Genomic DNA, 20,269 nt, shown 5'->3' with positions numbered 1-20,269 from the left:
CTTCTAAAATTCAAATTAAAAATAAGAAGTAGAGTTTACAGTGCCAATATAGAGAAGACAGGTGCCATAGATACTTATAATGTATTGTAAATGAAACATGTCCCACTCACAGACTTATCTCATATGCAAATATTAAGTGCAATGATTTTACCAGGCTGATTTGGAGCAGAGAGGGAGAAAGGAGCAGGAGAGAAGAGGAAATAAATTGTCAAGCAGAAGAACAGGTATTAGGGGGAGGGGGAAATAAAAGGGATGAGGGGAGGAAGGGATGGAAGGGGCTGCAGGAGAGGAAGAGGGTTGGGGAAGTTGGAAGGATGGAGGAGCAGGGAGTGAGGGGGAAGAAGGCAATGAGGATTGGATGAAAGGGGGGAAAAGAAGAGTAGGAGGTTGAAGGAGGTAAGGCTCCTTCGCTGCTCCCAATGTGATCTCTATATCGGAGAGACCAAATGTAGACTGGGTGATCACTTTGCTGAGCACTGCAATGTTCCAGTGAAGCTCAACACAAATTGCAGGAACAGCATCATGGGCGCAATTCTCCCATCGGGAGACTAAGTCCCGACGCCGGAGTGAAAACCGGAGTGTTTCATTCCGGCGTCGGAGGCCGTTCCCAGCCCCCTATTCTCCCGCCCCCAGGGGGCTAGGAGCGGCGCCGTGTCATTTACGCGCGCCCGGCATTGGTGCCGTGTAAAAGCGGCACCGCGTAAATGACGCGACCAGCGCCGTGTAAATGATGTCACCTGCACATGCGCGGTTGCCGTCCTCCCCGCGGCCGCCCCACAAGAAGATGTTGGATGAATCTTGCGGGGCGGCGGAGGAATGGAGGTCCTCCTTCAGAGAGGCCGGCCCGCCGATCGGTGGGCACCGATCGTGGGCCAGACCCCTTTTGAGGCCCCCTCCTTCCCCCCCCCACAGGTCGCCCCCCAGCGTTCCCGCGCTGTTCCCGCCGGCAGCGACCAGGTGTAGATGGCGCCGGCGGGAACCTGTCGTGTTGGGCAGGCTGCTCGGCCCATCCGGGCCGGAGAATCACCGCTCGCCCGTTACCAACGGCAAGCGGCGATTCTCCCAGCAGCCAGCCGTGATTCTCGCCGCGCCGGTTTGGGGGTGGGTGGGAGAATCGCGTGCGGGCATCGGGGCAGCATAGCGGGACTCGCGTGGCACCCGGGCGATTCTCCCACCCGGCGTGGGGGTGAGAATTTTGCCCCTTGTCTTCCAGTTAGCCATGTTACAGCCTTCTGGTCTCAACATTGAATTCAACAACTTCAGATGATTAGCTCTACCCCACCTCGACCCCTTTGTTTTCATTCCATTTCATTTTAACTGTGTTTTACTATTTACTTATTTCTTATCTTTCTTTATATATATATATATTCCCCTCCCTATCTTATCCCTCCTGGCCTTACCTTTTCTCCCCTTTGTTCACCCCTTTTTCTTATTTTACCCTCTCCCATGTCCCCCCTCCTCCTACATCTACATCTGTGACAGCTTATCCTCTGATTTTAGTTTCTCTGCTGCTTGGCCTTTCATACCTTATGTTCTCGGTGAGGACTGCCATTAGCATTCTTTTCCCTTGGTTTCTGTGGCTATTAGCATTCTTTTCCCTTGGTTTCTGTGGCTATTAGCACTCTTTTCCCTTGGTTTCTGTGGCTATGACTAATCTTTCATCCCCTCACCCTACAGTATAAATACCTCCCACTTTCTGTGCCTTTTAGCTTTGACAAAGGGTCATCTGGACTCGAAACATGAGCTCATTTCTCTCCCTTCAGATGCTGCCAGACCTACTGAGATTTTCCAGCATTTTCTCTTTTGGTTTCAGATTCCAGCAACCACAGTAATTTGCTTTTATCCAAGGCTCTGATTGAATCTAACTCCAGGATTATTTCCCTATTTTGTTAGAAGATTGGCAAAGTATCTGAAGTATGATGCAAGGAAGCTAAATGTTGGAGTGAAACCTGACCAACAGAAATTGAAAAATGATGAATCAAGGTTCATAAAACCTCCAGAGAGGGACTCATGAATATGTTGGTAGTCACAAAGAGGCCACTTTGAATAATGACATGATGGCAAGTTTAAAATCATCAAATCGATTATGAATGTCGACTTGGGGATTTATAATGGGAAATGGCTGATACAAAATATGTAATAAAAGATTGACAGTTGGAAGTGAAAATTGCAGACAGGCAATGTGGGAAATTATAAGATTTCTATTAATATATGGCCAGTTGCTTGGTAGTACATAACTTGAGCATTGCCAAAAACAATACATATTATAGAAGTTTTTCATCTTGCAGTCATCAGGTCAAATACAAGAATGCCAAATATAAAAGGTGCAACAATTTATACTCCATGAGAAAAGGATGTTGATTGGTTGGCAAGTCGACTTTGATTGTTCAAGGTGTTGCTGTGGAGAATGCACCAGGGAACTATTTACAGGGAAAAGCTTCAACAGCATCTCCCTTTTCTAAATAATATTTGGATAGGTTAGGCTGAAAGATTTGTTCAAGTATGATGTTGGACATTATCCTAGCATCACCCTTACTGTAGACCTGGACCACTAATCCTGCTGGAATCCATAAATATGGGGGCTGCAGGATTTGGATTTATTGTCATGTGTATCGATGACTTATGATGAGCAAAAGGTCGTGCAAGCCATAATTCAGGTCATCTGCAATTTCAACAGATTGTACTGACAATGTATGAAGCAAAGGAATTGAATATTGTATGTATATTGGCCCAATAAATGTATTCACATCTCCCCGTATTTCCCATTTGGTGATATACGATGGTAATATTATTTTCGCTGTATTGAAGTTTTATTTTTCAGCCTCTGCCTAATGCACATAATGCATTTTCAGATAGCTCAAACGTTTGCTTAAACCAATGCATGTTTCACACTGTGCTCCTGCAGATTTTAAAAATATATATTTTTTTACATTTTCTGACCAGAAAGGAGGGAACAGAAAATCTGCTTGCCAGGTGAATGGACTTGCCCGAGTTCCCAACACTGTATCCCTGTCAACAAACTATGTGATCAGATCGAGGACTGTTCCTTTGGTGAAGATGAAACAAACACCACAGCAGGCAGCAACTGCAGTGAGTAATTTGAAGACACGGGGGTGTAATTTTTGCCTTTATTATCTGGACGGCGGTCTGGTGGAACACAGTGCCCTTAATAATAATAATCACTTATTTTCACAAGTAGGCTTCAATGAAGTTAGTGAAAAGCCCCTAGTCGCCACATTCCGGCACCTGTTCGGGGAGTACTGGAATTGAACCCGTGCTGCCTTGTTCTGCATTACAAGCCAGCTGCTTAGCCCACTGTGCTAAACCAGCCCCTCAGCCCCTTAGGATCATAATCACCAGATCATTAGAAATATGATCAGCCGTAGGCTGTTCGGCCCACGGAGCCTGCTCTTTCATTCTATAAGGTCATGGATAATCTGATTGTGGCCTTCCCTCCATTTTCCTGACTGTCCCCCATAACTATTGACATTTCATTGATTAATAGTCTGTTTAACTCAGCCTTGAATATATTTAATGACCCATCCACATCAGGGGCGTCATTCTCCGACCCCCCGCCGGGTCGGAGAATGGCCGTTGGCCGCCGTGAATCCCGCCCCCGCCCCCGCCGAAGTCTCCGGTACCGGAGATTGGGCGGGGGCGGGAATCGGGCCGCGCCGGTTGGCGGGACCCCCCGCTGGATTCTCCGGCCCGGATGGGCCGAAGTCCCGCCCAGAAATTGCCTGTCCCGCTGGTGTAAATCAAACCTGGTATTTACCGGCGGGACCAGGCGGCGTGGGCGGGCTCCGGGGTCCTGGGGGGGGGGGCGCGGGGTGATCTGACCCCGGGGGGTGCCCCCACGGTGGGGGGAATCCAGATCGGGGCCCACCGATCCGCGGGCGGGTCTGTGCCGTGGGGGCACTCTTTCCCTTCCACCTCCGCAACAGTCTCCACCATGGCGGAGGCGGAAGAGACTCTCCCCACTGCGCATGCGCGCGTAACTGTCAGCGGCCGCTGACGCTCCCGCGCATGCGCCGCCCCGACATGTCATTTCCGCGCCAGCTGGCGGGGCAACAAAGGCCGTTTCCGCCAGCTGGCGGGGCGGAAATCCTTCCGGCGCCGGCCTAGCCCCTCAATGTTGGGGCTCGGCCTCCAAAGATGCGGAGCATTCCGCACCTTTGGGGTGTCGCAATGCCCGTCTGATTGGCGCCGTTTTGGGCGCCAGTCGGCGGACATCGCGCCGTTTGGGGTGAATTTCGTCCCTTTTCTTTCAATTTGATACCATCATTAATTTCCCTAATTAGCCATGGATGGTGCATCCTAGTTGTCTCGTCTTTCTTTCTCAATGGAATTTATCTTCGTTGAGAGTAAGAAAATGTATCCTCAAATGTCTGCCATTGCTTCTCTTACTGCCTTACCTTTTTACCTATTTACCATTCCACTTTAACCAACTCATATCCTGGTAATTACTTCCATTTAAGTTTAAGACACTAGTTACAGACCCAAATTTCTTTCCTCACACAATGTGAAATTTTATCATATTACGATCACTCTTATTAAGAGGATCTTCTATTATGTAATTATCCCTGTTTCATCACACACAGGCTGCTCTCTGGTTGATTCCGGAATGTATTGTTCGAAGAAGCTGTCCCAAATACAATCTACAAACTCATTCTTCGGGTTACTTTTGCCAATTTGATTTGTCCAATGTATCTAAAGATTAAAATCTCCCACTATTATTTACCTTTCTCACAAGCTCCAATTATTTCTTGATTTTTACTCTGTCCTACTATATAGTTACGGGGCCTATACACCACTTCTACCAGTGACTTGATTGCTTCGCTATTTTTTTATCTCCAGTTAAACTGGATGCTTCCCCTTTGACTAAAATTTCTTCTTCAGCCCTGAGCTGTCTGTAGTCCTAGCACCGGGCAGGTAAGGTAGCCTTTGGAACGCACGCTGTCAGCTACAGAGAACAGTGTCTATTCTCCTAACTAGAATCTCCCTTTCTGCAACAACATTCATTTTTGCTCCCTCCACTTGAATTATCCCTTTCACCATAGTGCTGTGGGAGTTTGCTTATTCTTCCTGCAGTCACTGCTCTTGTTCACACAAAGCAGCAAGAACATTGAACCTCTGGACAATTACAAGGGCTGCAGCGCCTCTATTACTACCTTCTGGATCCCGATACCTTCTTCTCTTACAGTCACACCCTCCTGTCCCTGATTATAGGCCACTATGGCTACTACCTAGCCTAAGGGGTGTGTAACTGCCTCTTGAACCAGAATATCCTGGTAACGTTGCTGCTCCCTGCTGCATCGTAGTGTTTGAAGTACAGATTACAGCTCATCAACTTTGAGCTGAAATTCCTGCAAACATGTACTGTAGGTGTAGTTGCCATGGACCACACAGGTGTCCACCAGCACCTACATTCTACAGCAGCAATACATCACCAGCCAGCCCTGATATCTTTATTTTGTTTTTATTTAACTAATTAGTTTTAAAGTCAAAATATCATTATCTGTTGTTATATTATAGAGTTTAACTGGTTATACTATAAATGTTACATATCTCCCAGTACCAGTTTAAACTACTGCCCTAGTTTAAAGGAGGATTAAAAACATAAACTTACCAATCACCTACTAGCACACTTAATTAATGCCTTCAGGCTTCAGTTCTTGGGTCTTGCTGTCACATAGGTCATCCAATCCGTCAAATTACTGCCCGGGTGGTTATTTGATGAAGTCAAAACACTTTTGTTCTTCCTTTCAACTGACTACAGATACTGTCATAATTTATGCTCTGATTATTACTACTGATCCACTGAATCTTAAATTATTCCATAATAATTTCAAAGGGAGATCTCCACATATTCAATCAAATTGACACATTATAGGATCTTCTTCTGCCCAAAGTAAATATTTTAAGCGTGGAGTCCTGTGCCCATCACTGAGTCACAACAGATTTGCTCTAGCATGGCAGACTTTGGCTACAATTTTACCTAATTTTCCTCTATTAACCTTTGTTATATTACTTTGTTGCTGCAAAGAGAAAAAGCATGGATGTGCCCATACTCTGGATTCTTGTAAAGTACGATGAGAGGTTTATTAAGAGTTGTTGCTCATGCATTAAAGATGGTGATCTGCTCAAGTCCACCCAGACACTCTGCTGAAGCCACGACACATCACGTGACACATAACCAGCAGTGACGTATTCTCTGATACATAACAACCTTACATTTTTTTAGATTTTCTTTTCATCAAAATGGGGAGATGTAACATCTTTATATTCATTAGGTGTTTCTTAAGCAGTTTGAGTCCCGAATAATAATTTTTCATAGAATCATGGATTCCCAACAGGCATTATTTTGTGTGACAATGTTTAAGTCAAACTCTATTTTAGACAGATGAAATGCAATTCCTCTGTGAATTTTGTAATCACCCTTTGAGCAATTTTCAGGGTACAGATCCTATGATTCAAAGGTGAAATCTCTCTTGCGTTGAGGTAGCTAATCACAGCTGGAATAGTGGGAGAAGCTAAAATTAACAGCAATGTTCTGGGTTAGGGAGGGAAAATCCATGGAGCTTCTGTCCCCTAATTGCTATACAGTGGCTACTCCTAGACTGTCAATGAAAACATCATTGGTTTTAGTTGTGTTGCCCTCCACAGTCAGATAGCCTGCCAATATTCTTTCATCTTTGAAGAATGATCACTGGGTGAAGAACTCTAGAGTAATGCTGTTTGTGGAATTATATTCTAGTAAGTGCCTGCAGGAAAAAAGGGGACAAATAGTTTTGTCGTTACTGTAATATTAAATCTTCAAGGTACATAATAAATCCATTGTTCAAGGTTGGCTCCTTTAATATGTGGCATTATTTTCTAGATAGTAATACTTAGTTTATTAGAAACCTAGCAGGTAGTCAAAGAAAGTAATGTTCTACCTCTGTCAGGACAAGAAAAGGATTCACCTGTGTGTTAATAATCCCTGACGAAACTGATAACTTAAAAAAAAAGAATTCCTCAATAACTAACCGAAAGAACCGAAGAACAAGATTTCACGTTTTAAGATTTTTATTGTAACAAATAAACTAAAATTACCATAGGCCATATGTTACGTAACAGACAAATAATAGATCAAGCTAAGCAAAAAGGGCATGTTTTGCATTAACTAACTGATACAAACAAAATATGCCTCATTAAAAGTTTTTACTTTACACTGAAGTTCTGACAGATATCTTACATTGAAGATTGTGTCCCAAGTCCCTTCTGACTAACCACCAAGCTCACTTCTATCTGTCCCTTTCCTTGCCAAGGTGTGAAAACTGTCACTTGATTTTGAATAGGTTTCAATTTTAGATTTATTTCTCCATGACAAACAGATCACATGGTTCTGCCTCCAGGTGAACGTTTAGTATAATCACCATTCCCTTGCCCCCATACAGAACATTTTGCTTCACCTTAAATTAGAGGAGACATTTTAAAACATAACCACCTTGTAAGGTTCAACTTTCATAACAAGTTGTCAAAGTCAATATTTTCCCGCTTCTGTAGTAGAAAGATTCAACACACTCGTTAAGACAGAATAACAAAGTTTTATTTTCGAAACAACCGCATGCAGTAATGGCTGAAACTTGAAGTCAGAGAGCAGTCAACAAAACTGCTGAGTCTTTCACAAGTTCCGCGCTTTCGCGGAGAATTCGCTCAATATTTATACATTATCATTATTAAGATTGCGTGACAACAGTATAGTCAGGAGTTTGATCAGAAATACAAACGGAAGCATAGAACAGACCATTTTTGGTCAGATCACTCATACCATTATTTAGTCCTTGGAGGGAACATTGAAAGGTTGGAATAGACTTGTTTCTTCCTGAACTTATCTTGTTTTAATTCCTACAGCTCTGGGTTATGACAAGTTAGTTTTATCAGGAGTTGCCGAGGTCCGGTGTTTTGGAATGGCTCGACCTTCACTGATCTTTTCAGACTTCAAGTTATGCAGAGTTGGCCTTATCAGTCTTTCAGTCTGAAATGGTTAGGGCAGCATTTCTTATAGGGGTCTGGTGAATTGTGAGCATTCTTTACATGGGCCTGGTGAGCTGGAATGAGTAGTTTCAGCCTTTCTTACATTGTATTAAACATTTTGACCAGTCTTCCCATTGACCAGTTTTCCCATCATCCCATTACTTAATTCGTACCATATCACAAAGTACCCAAGAAAAGCTCAGTTTACAAAATAAATGCAAGATCACAGATTTTGGGGGCAATTCTCCCAAATGGAGCCCATGTGTTTGCGCCGCTGTGAACGCCGTCACGTTTCACGATGGCGTGAAACGGGCACAGGGCCGATCGATTCTGGCCCCCACAGGGGGCCAGCATGGCGCTGGAGCAGATCAAGCCGCTCCAGCCTCCCTTTCCGGTGTCAGATTGGCGCCGCGCCAATTCGCGCATGCGCGGGGGACTTCTTCCGCACGCCGGCCCCGACTCAACATGGCGTTGGAGTTCAGGGGCCGGCCGCGCAGGAAAGTAGTCCCGGGGGGGGGGGGGGGGGAGAGGCCGGCCTGCCGATTGGTGGGCCCCGATCGCTAGCTGGACCCCATCGAAGGCCCCCCCCCCCCCCCCCCCCCGTGAAGGAGCGCTTTTCCCCGCCCCACAGGCCGCCCCCCCGGCCCTTTGCACGGAGTTCCCGCCGGCAGAGTCCAGGGGTGAACGGCGCAGGCGGGACTCTGCCGTATCCGCGTGGCCGCTCGGCCCATCCGGGCCGGAGAATCGGCGCCCCGCCGATTCCAGCGGCCCATGGCCGGTGCCGCGTCAAATGCGGCAGCGCAAATGGCACTGATTCTCCGCACATCGGAGAATCGGGTGCCGGTGTCGTGGCGCAGTTGCAGCGATTGTGCGGCCCGGCGCGGGGCTCGGAGAATCACCCCCTTTAATTTATTACATTTTGTTGGAAGAGATAAGGAAATCAAACCAGTTGATTATAGTGTTATTCAAATGCTTGTATTTTGTTGTTCAAAGTCTCCCCTAAATCATATTATGCATTTTTTTTTAGGTGTAAGCAACTGTGCTGCATTAAGCTGTGAATATCACTGCCACGCTTCCCCATCAGGTGGAGTCTGCTATTGCCCATCAGGATTTGTAGTGAGTGGTGATGGTCGTACCTGCATTGGTGAGTGCTGCAGGTATATCAGGAATTAACATTTGATCTGATGTTAACCATCTGACGTAAATGGCAGATGCTTGCTAAATCAGGAATTGGATACTTTGGTTTCCACCTAACTTGGAGCATATTTCATGGCTACCAAGTCAGAGAAGCATGCAAAATGTGGCAGAGCTCGATAGGCAAGTGGTGAGGATGACACAAAGAGTCGGTAGAACAATATAGATTGGTTAAATGAGTGGACAAAAACTTGGCAGATGATGTAGAAAATGTGAGGTTATGCACTTTGGTAGGAAGAATAAAGGAGCTGATTATTATTCAAATGGAGAAAGATTACAAGGGATTTGGGAGTCCTTGTGCATAAATCACAAAAAGCTAGCACCCAGGTTCAGTGAGTAATAGGGTAGGCAAACGCAATGTTGGCCTTTAAATTAAAAGGGAATGGAGTATACAAATAAGGAAATCTTTCTAAAACTATACAAAGCACTAATATAACCTGGAATACTGTGAACAGTTTTGCTCCCCTTATCTAACGAAAGATATACTGGCATTGGTGGCGTCCAGGGAAGATTCAGTAGGTTGGTCCTGGATATGGAGGGATTTTCTTATGAAGAGAGGTTGAATAGGTTGGGCCTGTACTCATTAGAGTTTAGAAGAATGAGGGTTGACCTTATTGAGATATATAAGATTCTCAGGGGGATTGACAGGGTAGCTGCTGAGATGGGAGATGTTCTTTTCCCTTGTGGGAGAGTCTAGGATCAGAGGGCATAATCTCAGACTAAGGGGTCGCCTATTTGACAGCGATGAGGAGGAATTTCTTCTCTCAGAGGGTAGTGAATCGGTGGAATTCTTTACCACAGAGGGATTTAGAGGCTGGCTTATTTCGTATATTCAAGGCTGAGATAGACAGATTAATCAGTAAGGGAATCAAGGGTTATGGGGAAGAGGCTGGAAAGTGGAGTTGTGAGTTTTCACATCAAATCAGTCATGATCTCACTGATGGAACAGACACAATAGGCCGAATGGCCAACTTCTGCTCCTACGTCTTATGGTCTATGGTCTTATGGATACGAGGTTGGGTGGTGCTGAAAAAGTGGTACATGGCCCATCAGTTCCATTTATAGATGGCTAAAGAAAACAATGTTTTAAAAATAATTTTTGGGAGATTCAGGTACAGCACACAACTGGGTTTTCCCGTTTTCGATGGGCAATGGTTTGGTAAGCTGCCTCTCACTTGGCATTCTGTCCTCTGCTCTTTTCCCAGGATAGGACATAGAAACTGCCAATTTGGGAATATCTTCCCTGGCACACTCTCTTTTACATCGCGCTGTCCTTGTTTGGAATGGCAAGGACGCGCGGAAACCTCTGCTGGGACAACCAGGATTTAGTGATCCAGTTCCTGGCCTAATTCATGGCCCTCCTGTTGAACTCCCACTGCAGTTGTGATGGAAACAAAATTGTAAAAATGTAACCCTTCTTTGTTCTCTTTTGACTTAGACTTTAATGAATGTACTGTATGGGGAGCTTGTGACCAGTTATGTGAAGACCGAGTTGGAAGTCATGCATGTTCCTGTGTTCCGGGCTATGTCTTAGAACACCATAAGCACTGTCGAGCAAATGCCTCATGTAAGTTGTCAGCATCAGCTCATTATTTATTTTTTCTCTTATTTGGTTCTTTCGGTATAAATTAGAACAAACAAATAAATGTGCATTTTGTTTTAGTACTTTCACAACTAATGAAGTTCTTTTGAAGTGTAGTCATTGCTGTAGTATAGAAACATAGCAATTTGTACAGATCTTGGCTGCTCAAACAACACGGATATAAATGGCCAGGTAATCAGTTTTAGTGATATTGGTTGAGGGATGAATGATGGCCAGGAGACAGGAGAACTCCCTTTCTGTACATCGAACAGTGCCTGAGATTGTTTTAGTCTGAGAATGAGTTAATGTATTGTCCAGAAGATGACGGGCACGACCCTGTTGCACCAGGTGCAGGTCTCGGCGCAATGGGTGAATCGCACGCGAGCCCCAAGTCAGGTATCAGACGGGGCCGATCGCGAGTCACCTGAATATGTAAATGAGCGCCCGGTGCCTGGACCCAATGGCCGTGCCTGTGAGACCTTGCCAGGGCGCTGATAAGTACTGGTCCACGCAAACGTGGACCAGTCATAACGGCACCCGGGGGGTCTCCCAGACCACTGGAGACTCTCGGGTGGTCGGGGACAGGGTGGGGTGGCACACTGGCACTCCCCCTGGAACCTGGGCACCTTGGCACTGCCTGGGGAATTGCCAGGGTGTCAGGCTGTCATTTCTAGGGTGTCCAAAGTCCAGGTTGGCATTGCCAGGGGTAAGGGCCAGGGGACCGTGCCAGGCAGAGGGGGGTTAGGGAGGGTCCCCTGGGACTTCCCCAAGTCTGAGGGGGGGTGGGTGAGAGGGGGTTCCCTCTAAGTGCGGCGTCGGCGGAGAGAATCTCCCACAGGCCAAAGAAAAAGGGCAAAGTATCATTGGATAGCTGGGTGTATCTCGGCGCTGCAGATATAGAGAAAAACCCCGCTAAACCCGCTGTTCAGTGGACTTTAACTCGAGTCCACTGAATCGCGCCCGACATCTCCGACTGTGCACCACTTGCTCAATTAATTGAATTTAAATTCCACCAGCTGTCACGGTGAAATTTGAACTCATGTCCTCAGAGCATCACCCTGGGTATCTGAATTACTCACGATGATACCATAAATCAAGATCATCGATGCTGCACTCTCTGTGGATCCTTCCTCCTTGGAGTTGGACTTTAGGCCCATGGTCTCAGCTCCCCCCCCCCGTCTTTCTGGAGTGCCATGATCCGCATGACAAAACACGGAATTAGAGTTTACATCTCCTCTTCCCATGCCTACTGTGGATCTTGATATGTCCAGTGATGGACATATGAGCTGGAAGCCTCCTAACTCTCATGAGTTTCATGATTGCCTGTCGGTCCTCTGCTCGGCCATTTTGAGGTGGTCGTCCTCTGCAGCCACCAATGCCCAAATGTCTTGGCTCTCTCATTGCTTTTGGGGTCCTGTTTCCCCTACAAACAGGAGGAGATGTGGCTGATGTCCCTGGCTCCTTCACGTGTGGGAAGTGTGTCCAGCTGCAGCTCTTGTTGGACCGCATGACAGCTCTGGAGCTGCGGATGGACTCACTTTGGAGCATCCGCGATGCTGAGGAGGTCGTGGATAGCACGTTTAATGAATTGGTCACACCACAGATTAGGATTGCTGAGGGAGAAAGGGAATGGGTGACCAAAAGGCAGAGAAAAAGCAGGTAGGCATTGCAGGTGTCCCCTGTGGTCATCTCCCTCCAAAATAGGTATACCGTTTTGGATACTGTTGAGGGAGATGGCTCACCAGGGGAAGGCAGCAGTAGCCAGGTTCATGGCACATGTACCTCGGGATAGAGCATCGGGGGGCCCGTTGAGTTTCCCGGGGCGATACAAAATCTCGTAATTGTAGGCGGAGAGCTCGATCCTCCACCTTAAGATTTTATAATTTTTGATCTTGCACCACTGCGTATTATTGAACATGAAGGCAACCGACCGTTGGTCAGTGAGGAGAGTGAACCTCCTGCCGACCAGGTAATGCCTCCAATGCTGCACAGCTTCCACGATGGCTTGGGCCTCCTTTTCGACAGAGGAGTGCCGAATTTTGGAGGCATGCAGGGTGTGGGAAAAGAATGCCACGGGTCTGTCTGCCTGGTTGAGGATGAGCCTGACATCAGTGGTAGGGAAGCTGCTGGAGAAGATACTGAGGGATAGGATCTATTCCCATTTGGAAGAAAATGGGCTTATCAGTGATAGGCAACATGGTTTTGTGCAAGGGAGGTCATGTCTTACCAACTTAATAAAATTCTTTGAGGAAGTGACAATGTTGATTGATGAGGGAAGGGCTGTAGATGTCAGATATATGGACTTCAGTAAGGCATTTGATAAGGTTCCCCATGGTAGGCTGATGGAGAAAGTGAAGTCTCATGGGGTCCAGGGTGTATTAGCTAGATGGATAAAGAACTGGCTGGGCAACAGGAGACAGAGAGTAGTAGTGGAAGGGAATTACTCAAAATGGAGAACTGTGACCAGTGGTGTTCCACAGGGATCCGTGCTGGGACCACTGTTGTTTGTGATATACATGATGCACTATCAATTACGACGAGACGAGAGTAGAGAGTAATCGAGGCTTTATTAAGCAGAGATGTGTGGCCGCCTGCAGCTTCTACCAGAATGGAAGCAGCTCGGGTGAGCACACACATTTATACTCCACCTACTGGGCGGAGCCAGCAGGCAGGGATTTACCCCCGTACCTATAGTACAGGAGCCGTACCGTATTACCTCTAATAATCATCGTTACAACTATTATACAGTCAGTGGTGACTAACACATTCACCCCTTGTTAAATAAAAAGAGTCCAGCTGGGGTGGTGGAAAAATTAACAGTTTGGTGAAAATTTACAAATTCAGCCGGTCGGGTTGTGGATCTGCACGTTTTTGCAGAGGAGGACAGGTCCAGGAGCTGCCTGCCATGTTGGGAGCGAAACCCCGGAGTTGGAGTTCCTGGGGAAGGCAAGGAGACATTCAGTGGGTTTCATTAGTTGCAGTGCAGAGTAGTGATCGAATGGAGTGGAGCGTGTCGGGGAGGACCTCCTGCCAGCGGGAGACTGGGAGATTTTTAGACCGAAGGGCCAGCAGGACGGCCTTCCAGACAGTCCCATTCTCCCTCTCCACCTGCCCGTTTCACCGGGGGTTGTAGCTGGTCGTCCTGCTCGAGGCAATGCCCTTGCTGAGCAGGAACTGACGCAGCTCATAACTCATAAAAGGAGGATCCCCGGTCACTGTGGACGTAAGCGGGGAAACCGAACCGGGCGAAGATGCTGTGGAGTGCTTCAATGACTGTGGCATACATCATATCGGGCTCATGGGACGGCGAAGGGGAATCGGGAGTATTCATCGACCACGTTCAGGAAGTACGAGTTTCGGTCGGTGGAGGGGAGGGGCCCTTTGAAGTCCATGCTGAGGCGTTCAAAGGGGCGGGAGGCCTTCACCAGGTACGCTCGGTCTGGCCGGTAGAAGTGCGGTTTGCACTCCGCGCAGACCTGGCAGTCTCTGGTAACAGCCCTGACCTCCACTATGGAGTAGGGCAGGTTGCGGGCCTTTATGAAGTGAAAGAACCGTGTGACCCCTGGGTGACAGAGACCATCGTGTCGGGCCCGGAGTCAGTCCACTTGTGCGCTGGCACATGTACCTCGGGATAGAGCCCGTTGAGTTTCCCCGGGCAATACAAAATCTCGTAATTGTCGGCGGAGAGCTCGATCCTCCACCTTAAGATTTTATCATTTTTGATCTTGCACCACTGCGTATTATTGAACATGAAGGCAACCGACTGTTGGTCAGTGAGGAGAGTGAACCTCCTGCCGACCAGGTAATGCCTCCAATGCCGCACAGCTTCCACGATGGCTTGGGCCTCCTTTTCGACAGAGGAGTGCCGAATTTTGGAGGCATGGAGGGTGTGGGAAAAGAATGCCACGGGTCTGTCTGCCTGGTTGAGGGTGGCGGCCAGAGCAACGTCCGATGCATCGCTCTCGACTTGGAAGGGGAGGGTCTTGTCGACCGCGTGCATCGTGGCCTTGGCGATGTCTGCCTTGATGCGGTTGAAGGCCTGGCGGGCCTCAGCCGTCAGGGGAAAACTGTGGAGTGGATGAGTAAGCGGGCCTTGTCCGCATAGTTAGGGACCCACTGGGCATAATAGGAGAAAAACCCGTGGCATCGTTTGAGGGCCTTGGGTCAGTGGGGGAGGGGGAGTTCCATGAGGGGGTCGGGCCCTAGAACTCCATTTTGCACCACATAGCCAAGGATGGCTAATCGGTTGGTGCGGAACACGCACTTCTCCTTATTGTACGTGAGGTTCAGGAGTTTGGCGGTGTGGAGAAATTTGAAAAGGTTAGCGTCATGGTCCTGCTGGTCGTGGCTGCAGATGGTGACGTTATCTAGGTACAGGAATGTGGCCCGCAGCCCATACCGGTCAACCATTCGGTCCATCTCACGTTGGAAGACGAGACCCCGTTAGTGGCGCCGAAAGGAACCCATAGGAAATGGTAAAGGCGGCAGTCTGCTTCGAACGCAGTGTATTGGTGGTCCACCTTGCGGATGGGGAGCTGGTGGTAGGCAGATTTCAGGTCCACTGTGGAAAAGACCCGGTACTGTGCAATCTGATTGACCACATCAGATATGCGTGGGAGGGGGTACGCTTCAAGCTGCATGTACTGATTGATGGTCTGACTGTAGTCGATGACCACTCGGTGTTTCTCCCCAGTCTTTACTACTCCCACTTGGGCTCTCCAGGGGCTGTTGCTGGCCTCAATGATGCCTTTCCGCAGCAGCCGCTGGACCTCCGACCTGATGAAGGTCCTGTCCTGGGCACTGTACCGTCTGCTCCTGGTGGCGACGGGTTTGCAATCCGGGGTGAGGTTTGCAAACAGGGAAGGTGGGTCGACCTTAAGGGTCGTGAAGCCGCATACGGTGAGGGGTGGTAAGGGTCTGCCGAATTTTAGAGTTAGGCTTTGGAGGTTGCACTGGAAGTCCAGGCCGAGTAACAGGGCAGCGCAGAGGTTGGGGAGGACGTAGAGCCGGAAGTTGCTGAACTCTATGCCTTGGACGGTGAGGGTGGTGATGCAGTACCCCCGGATTTCCACGGAATGGGATCCGGAGGCCAGGGAGATTCTCTGAATAACGGGGTGTATCGCGAGGGAACAGCGCCCTACCGTAGAGGGATGGATGTAGCTTTCCGTGCTCCCGGAGTCAATAAGGCAGGAGGTCTTGTGCCCATCGACTTTCACCGTCGTCGTTGCGGTTGTGAGGTTGTTAGGCTGGGACTGGTCGAGCGTGATGGAGGCGAGCTGCGGCTGATGTTGGTAGGCCTTGGGCTGGTCGGCGGCGGTGGCAGGCGATGAACGGCCAGACGAAGTCCCCGACGAGCGGGGGTCCTGAAGCGCCGTCCAAAATGGCACCGAAGATGGCGGCGCCCACGGCGGGCGGCATTAAAGATGGCGGTGCCACAGGCCACACGTGGTCTGCTGGGAGGAAGGTGTCGGTGCTCACGGGCCGCACGTGGTCTGTGGGGACGAAAATGGTGGCGTCCATGGGTTGCACGTGGGGGGTGCAGGAATGCTGGGCCTAGATACAGCAGCGATCGGCTGGGCCTGGCACACAGCAGCAAAATGTCCCTTCTTCCCACAGGTCTTGCAGATTGCACTCCACGCCGGGCAGGGCTGCCGGGGGGTGATTGGTCTGCCCGCAGAAGTAGCATTTGGGCCCCCCGGGTTGGCTGGCTACCGCGCGGCGCATGCTTGTGGTGGGCTGGGGGTGGGAGCTGGTGGGGCCCACGATGCCCATGAGGGCGCCGTGCGGTCGGGAGCGTACGACTGTACGTTACGGGAGACTATCGTTAGCGGGTTCGCGAGCTGCCTGGTCGCCGCGAGGTCGAGCGTACCCCCTTCTAAGAGGCGCTGGCGGATGTACGCCGATCCCATTCCCGTAACAAAAGCATCCCTTAGCATAAGAGTTCCGTATGCTCAACAGCTGAAACTGCCTGGCAATCACAGGTCTTTGCCAGGATGTGTAGGGCACGCCAGAAATCGTCTAATGACTCACCCGGGAGTTGCTGCCTCGTGGACAGGACGTGCCTGGCGTAGAGTTTGTTGATTGGCCGGATATAATGTCCTTTCAGAAGCTCCATAGCTTTAGTGTAAGTGGGCGCATCCCGGATAAGGGGGAAAATATCGGAGCTCACCCGTGAGTACAGGATCTGGAGCCTCTGTGCATCCGAGGGTTGTTCGGTCGATGATCTGAGGTAGCTTTCGAAGCAAGCTAGCCAGTGGTCGCAGGCCGACGTGGAGTTGGCTGCTTGAGGGTGCAGCTGTAGGCGATCTGACTTGATGCGTAGTTCCATCACTGTAATATCTCTGCTTAATAAATTGATGCACTATCAATTACGAGACGAGAGTAGAGAGTAATCGAGGCTTTATTAAGCAGAGATGTGTGGCCTCCTGCAGCTGCTACCAGAATGAAAGCAGCTCGGGTGTGCACACACATTTATACTTCGCCTACTGGGCGGAGCCAGCAGGCAGGGATTTACCCCCGTACCTATAGTACAGGAACCTTACCCTATTACCTCTAATAATCATCATTACAACTATTATACAATCAGTGGTGACTACCACAATACATAAATGATCTGGAGGAAGGTATAGGTGGTCTGATTAGCAAGTTTGCAGATGACATAAGATTGGTGGAGTAGCAGATAGTGAAGGGGACTGTCAGAGAATACAGCAGAATATAGATAGATTGGAGAGTTGGGCAGAGAAATGGCAGATGGAGTTCAATCCGGGCAAATGCGAGGTGGTGCATTTTTGAAGATCCAATTCAAGAGCGAACTACACAGTAAATGAAAAAGCCCTGGGGAAAATTGATGTACAGAGAGATCTGGGTGTTCAGGTCCATTGTACCCTGAAGGTGGCTGCGCAGGTCGATAGAGTGGTCAAGAAGGCATATGGCATGCTTTCCTTCATCGGAAGGGGTATTGAGTACAAGAGTTGGCAGGTCATGTTACAGTTGTATAGGACTTTGGTTCGGCCACATTTGGAATACTGCGTACAGTTCTGGTCACCACATTACCAAAAGGATGTGGATGCTTTGGAGAAGGTGCAGAGGAGGTTCACCAGGACATTGCCTGGTATGGAGGGCATTAGCTATGAAGAGAGGTTGAGTAGATTAGGATTATTTTCATTAGAAAGACGGAGGTTGAGGGGGGACCTCATTGAGGTCTACAAAATCATGAGAGGTATAGACAGGGTGGATAGCAACAAGCTTTTTCCCCAGAGTGGGGGACTTAATTACTAGGGGTCACGAGTTCAAGGTGAGAGGGGAAAGGTTTAAGGGAGATGTGCGTGGAAAGGTGGGTGCCTGGAACACGTTGCCGGCAGAGGTGGTAGAGGCGGGCACCATAGAGTCATTTAGGAGGTATCTAGACAGATACATGAATGGGCAGGGAGCAGAGGGATACAGATCCTTAGAAAATAGTCAACAGTTTTAGATAGAGGATGTGGATCGATGCAGGCTTGGAGGGCCGAAGGGCTTGTTCCTGGCTGTAATTTTTCTTTGTTCTTTGTATGCTGCGACATCCTTCTGCTTGAGATGGCGGCTCTGGAATGCTTACTCCATGTGACTGCTGTCAAGGGACATGGAGAGGGTAAGCAAAGACAAACACCTAGTTGTCATCCAGATGTGGCCATGAATGCTCAGACAAGTATTGTTGGCACTCAATTCCCACTGCCAGCATTTGGTTGGTCACACCCTCCCAATGGGGCGATTTGTCCTGTGTTGCCAATTACAAGTCCCAACAAAATGAGCTGTATGTAGGACTCACCCTGGTGGAGCGGGGGAAATCCTTGAGCTGTTTGTTGCATTGCACCCAGGACAAGGGGATGATCATACGATTGCTGACTTCTGAAATCTCCATCCAGATCTTCTTGGTTAATTAGAGGGTTTCTACTCATCATACATAGCATAGCATAGCATTTGCAGTGCAGAAGGAGGCCATTCAGCCCATCGAGTCTGCAGCAGCCCTTGGAAAGTGCACCCTAATTAAGCCCACATCTCCACCCTCTCCCCGTAACCCAGTAACCCCATCTAACCTTTTTTGACACCAAGGGCAATTTAGCATGACCAATCCACCTAACCTGCACATCTTTGGTCTGTGGGAGAAACACCAGGTTGCTTATGGTTCAGCAATGCCTCGCCACAGCTTCTCCACGGGAAAGACAAAAGGTGGGGCGGCACGGTAGCACAGTAGTTAGCACTGTTGCTTCAGAGTGCCAGGGACCCGGGTTCGAATCCCGGCTTTGGACACTGTCTGTGCAGAGTCCGCAAGTTCTCCCCGTGTCTGCGTGGGTTTCCTCCGGGTGCTCTGATTTCCTCCTACAAGCCCTGAAAGATGCCCTTGTTGGGTGAATTGGACATTCTGAATTCTCCCTCGGTGTGCCCGAGCAGACGTTGTAGTGTGGCAACTGGGGGATTTTCACAGTAACTTCGTTGCAGTGTTAATGTAAGCCTACTTGTGACAATAAAGATTATTATTATTATTATATAGGTTCACTTATTTAGACCAGGCACATGGGAACATTTATGCAAAGGTAGAAAGGTTGAAGACATCAGCAGCAGAGCTGTGCGTGTGTGCTCTGCTCAAAAGTAAAAGTGAAACAAAATCTGGATTGTACGGCATACTGCCCTTCCAGTGGTGTCATACTGCTACCCATTAAAGATATATTACAACAGTGACAGCTTTGGCAAGGCTCTACGCCTTCAGGATTTTGATTAATTGTGGTTAGCCAGCCATATTTCTTCCATGTGGTGCCGGGATCTGCTTCTGGGACTGCTGCCGAGACCTACACTTTGCAAATTACATTCAGTCTGTTAACTCCATTTCTCTCTACACAGATGCTGTTGGATCTGCTGATTATTTCCAGCATTCCATCTTCTTATGTTATGTGATGTCTTTGTCGACACCATCATCAGCTTGCAGTCTAACATGGGTGTGCAGCCAAATCCAAGAGCTCTGTAGCCAAACCCTCAAAAAAAGAAATTAAACACTCTAGTCTTTGCACCTTTAATGGAAGCTCAAACAGGTGCCATCTAGATCCTGGATTCCGACATGTGCTCCACCTTGGAGAGATTATTAGAGCATGCATAATTAATAGGTATCATTCATCTCCTCCAGGCTGTAACATAGGATTTAAGCAATCAGAATGCTCAGTAGTTCCCAAACAGTGATCCAATATTGTGCCCACATCAAACTTCTATGTACATCCATGAAAAGCTTGACTCACAGAAATGAATTATTTACAATGGACGATCCTGGCCCAATGTTCCAGACGCACCAAAAAACTGTTGAGAGCTCAACTCCTGGTCTGCAATCAGCTATGTAGCAGAGAAACATACATAGAGAATGGAAGCAGGAGGAGGCCATTTGGTCCTTCGAGCCTGCTCTGCCATTCATTATGGCCATGGCTGATCATCAAGTTCAATACCCTGATCCTG

General features: G+C 48.3%; 1 protein-coding gene across 2 annotated transcripts in view; it reads left to right on the top strand.

The window, feature by feature from the left end:
• Positions 1 to 20,269, top strand: part of LOC140389267 (low-density lipoprotein receptor-related protein 2-like) — a 533,746-nt gene that overhangs the window by 137,867 nt on the left and 375,610 nt on the right. For both annotated transcript variants that reach the window (XM_072473460.1, XM_072473452.1), the window contains exons 8-10: positions 2,944 to 3,090; positions 9,047 to 9,163; positions 10,652 to 10,780. In XM_072473460.1, the coding sequence (XP_072329561.1) occupies positions 2,944 to 3,090; positions 9,047 to 9,163; positions 10,652 to 10,780 (393 nt within the window). The remainder of the gene's footprint in view (positions 1 to 2,943; positions 3,091 to 9,046; positions 9,164 to 10,651; positions 10,781 to 20,269) is intronic.

This window comes from Scyliorhinus torazame, chromosome 2, assembly GCF_047496885.1.
Source record: "Scyliorhinus torazame isolate Kashiwa2021f chromosome 2, sScyTor2.1, whole genome shotgun sequence".
NCBI lineage: Eukaryota > Metazoa > Chordata > Chondrichthyes > Carcharhiniformes > Scyliorhinidae > Scyliorhinus > Scyliorhinus torazame.
The sequence above is the reverse complement of the archived record's forward strand: the minus strand, read 5'-3'. Positions and strand labels throughout refer to the sequence as shown.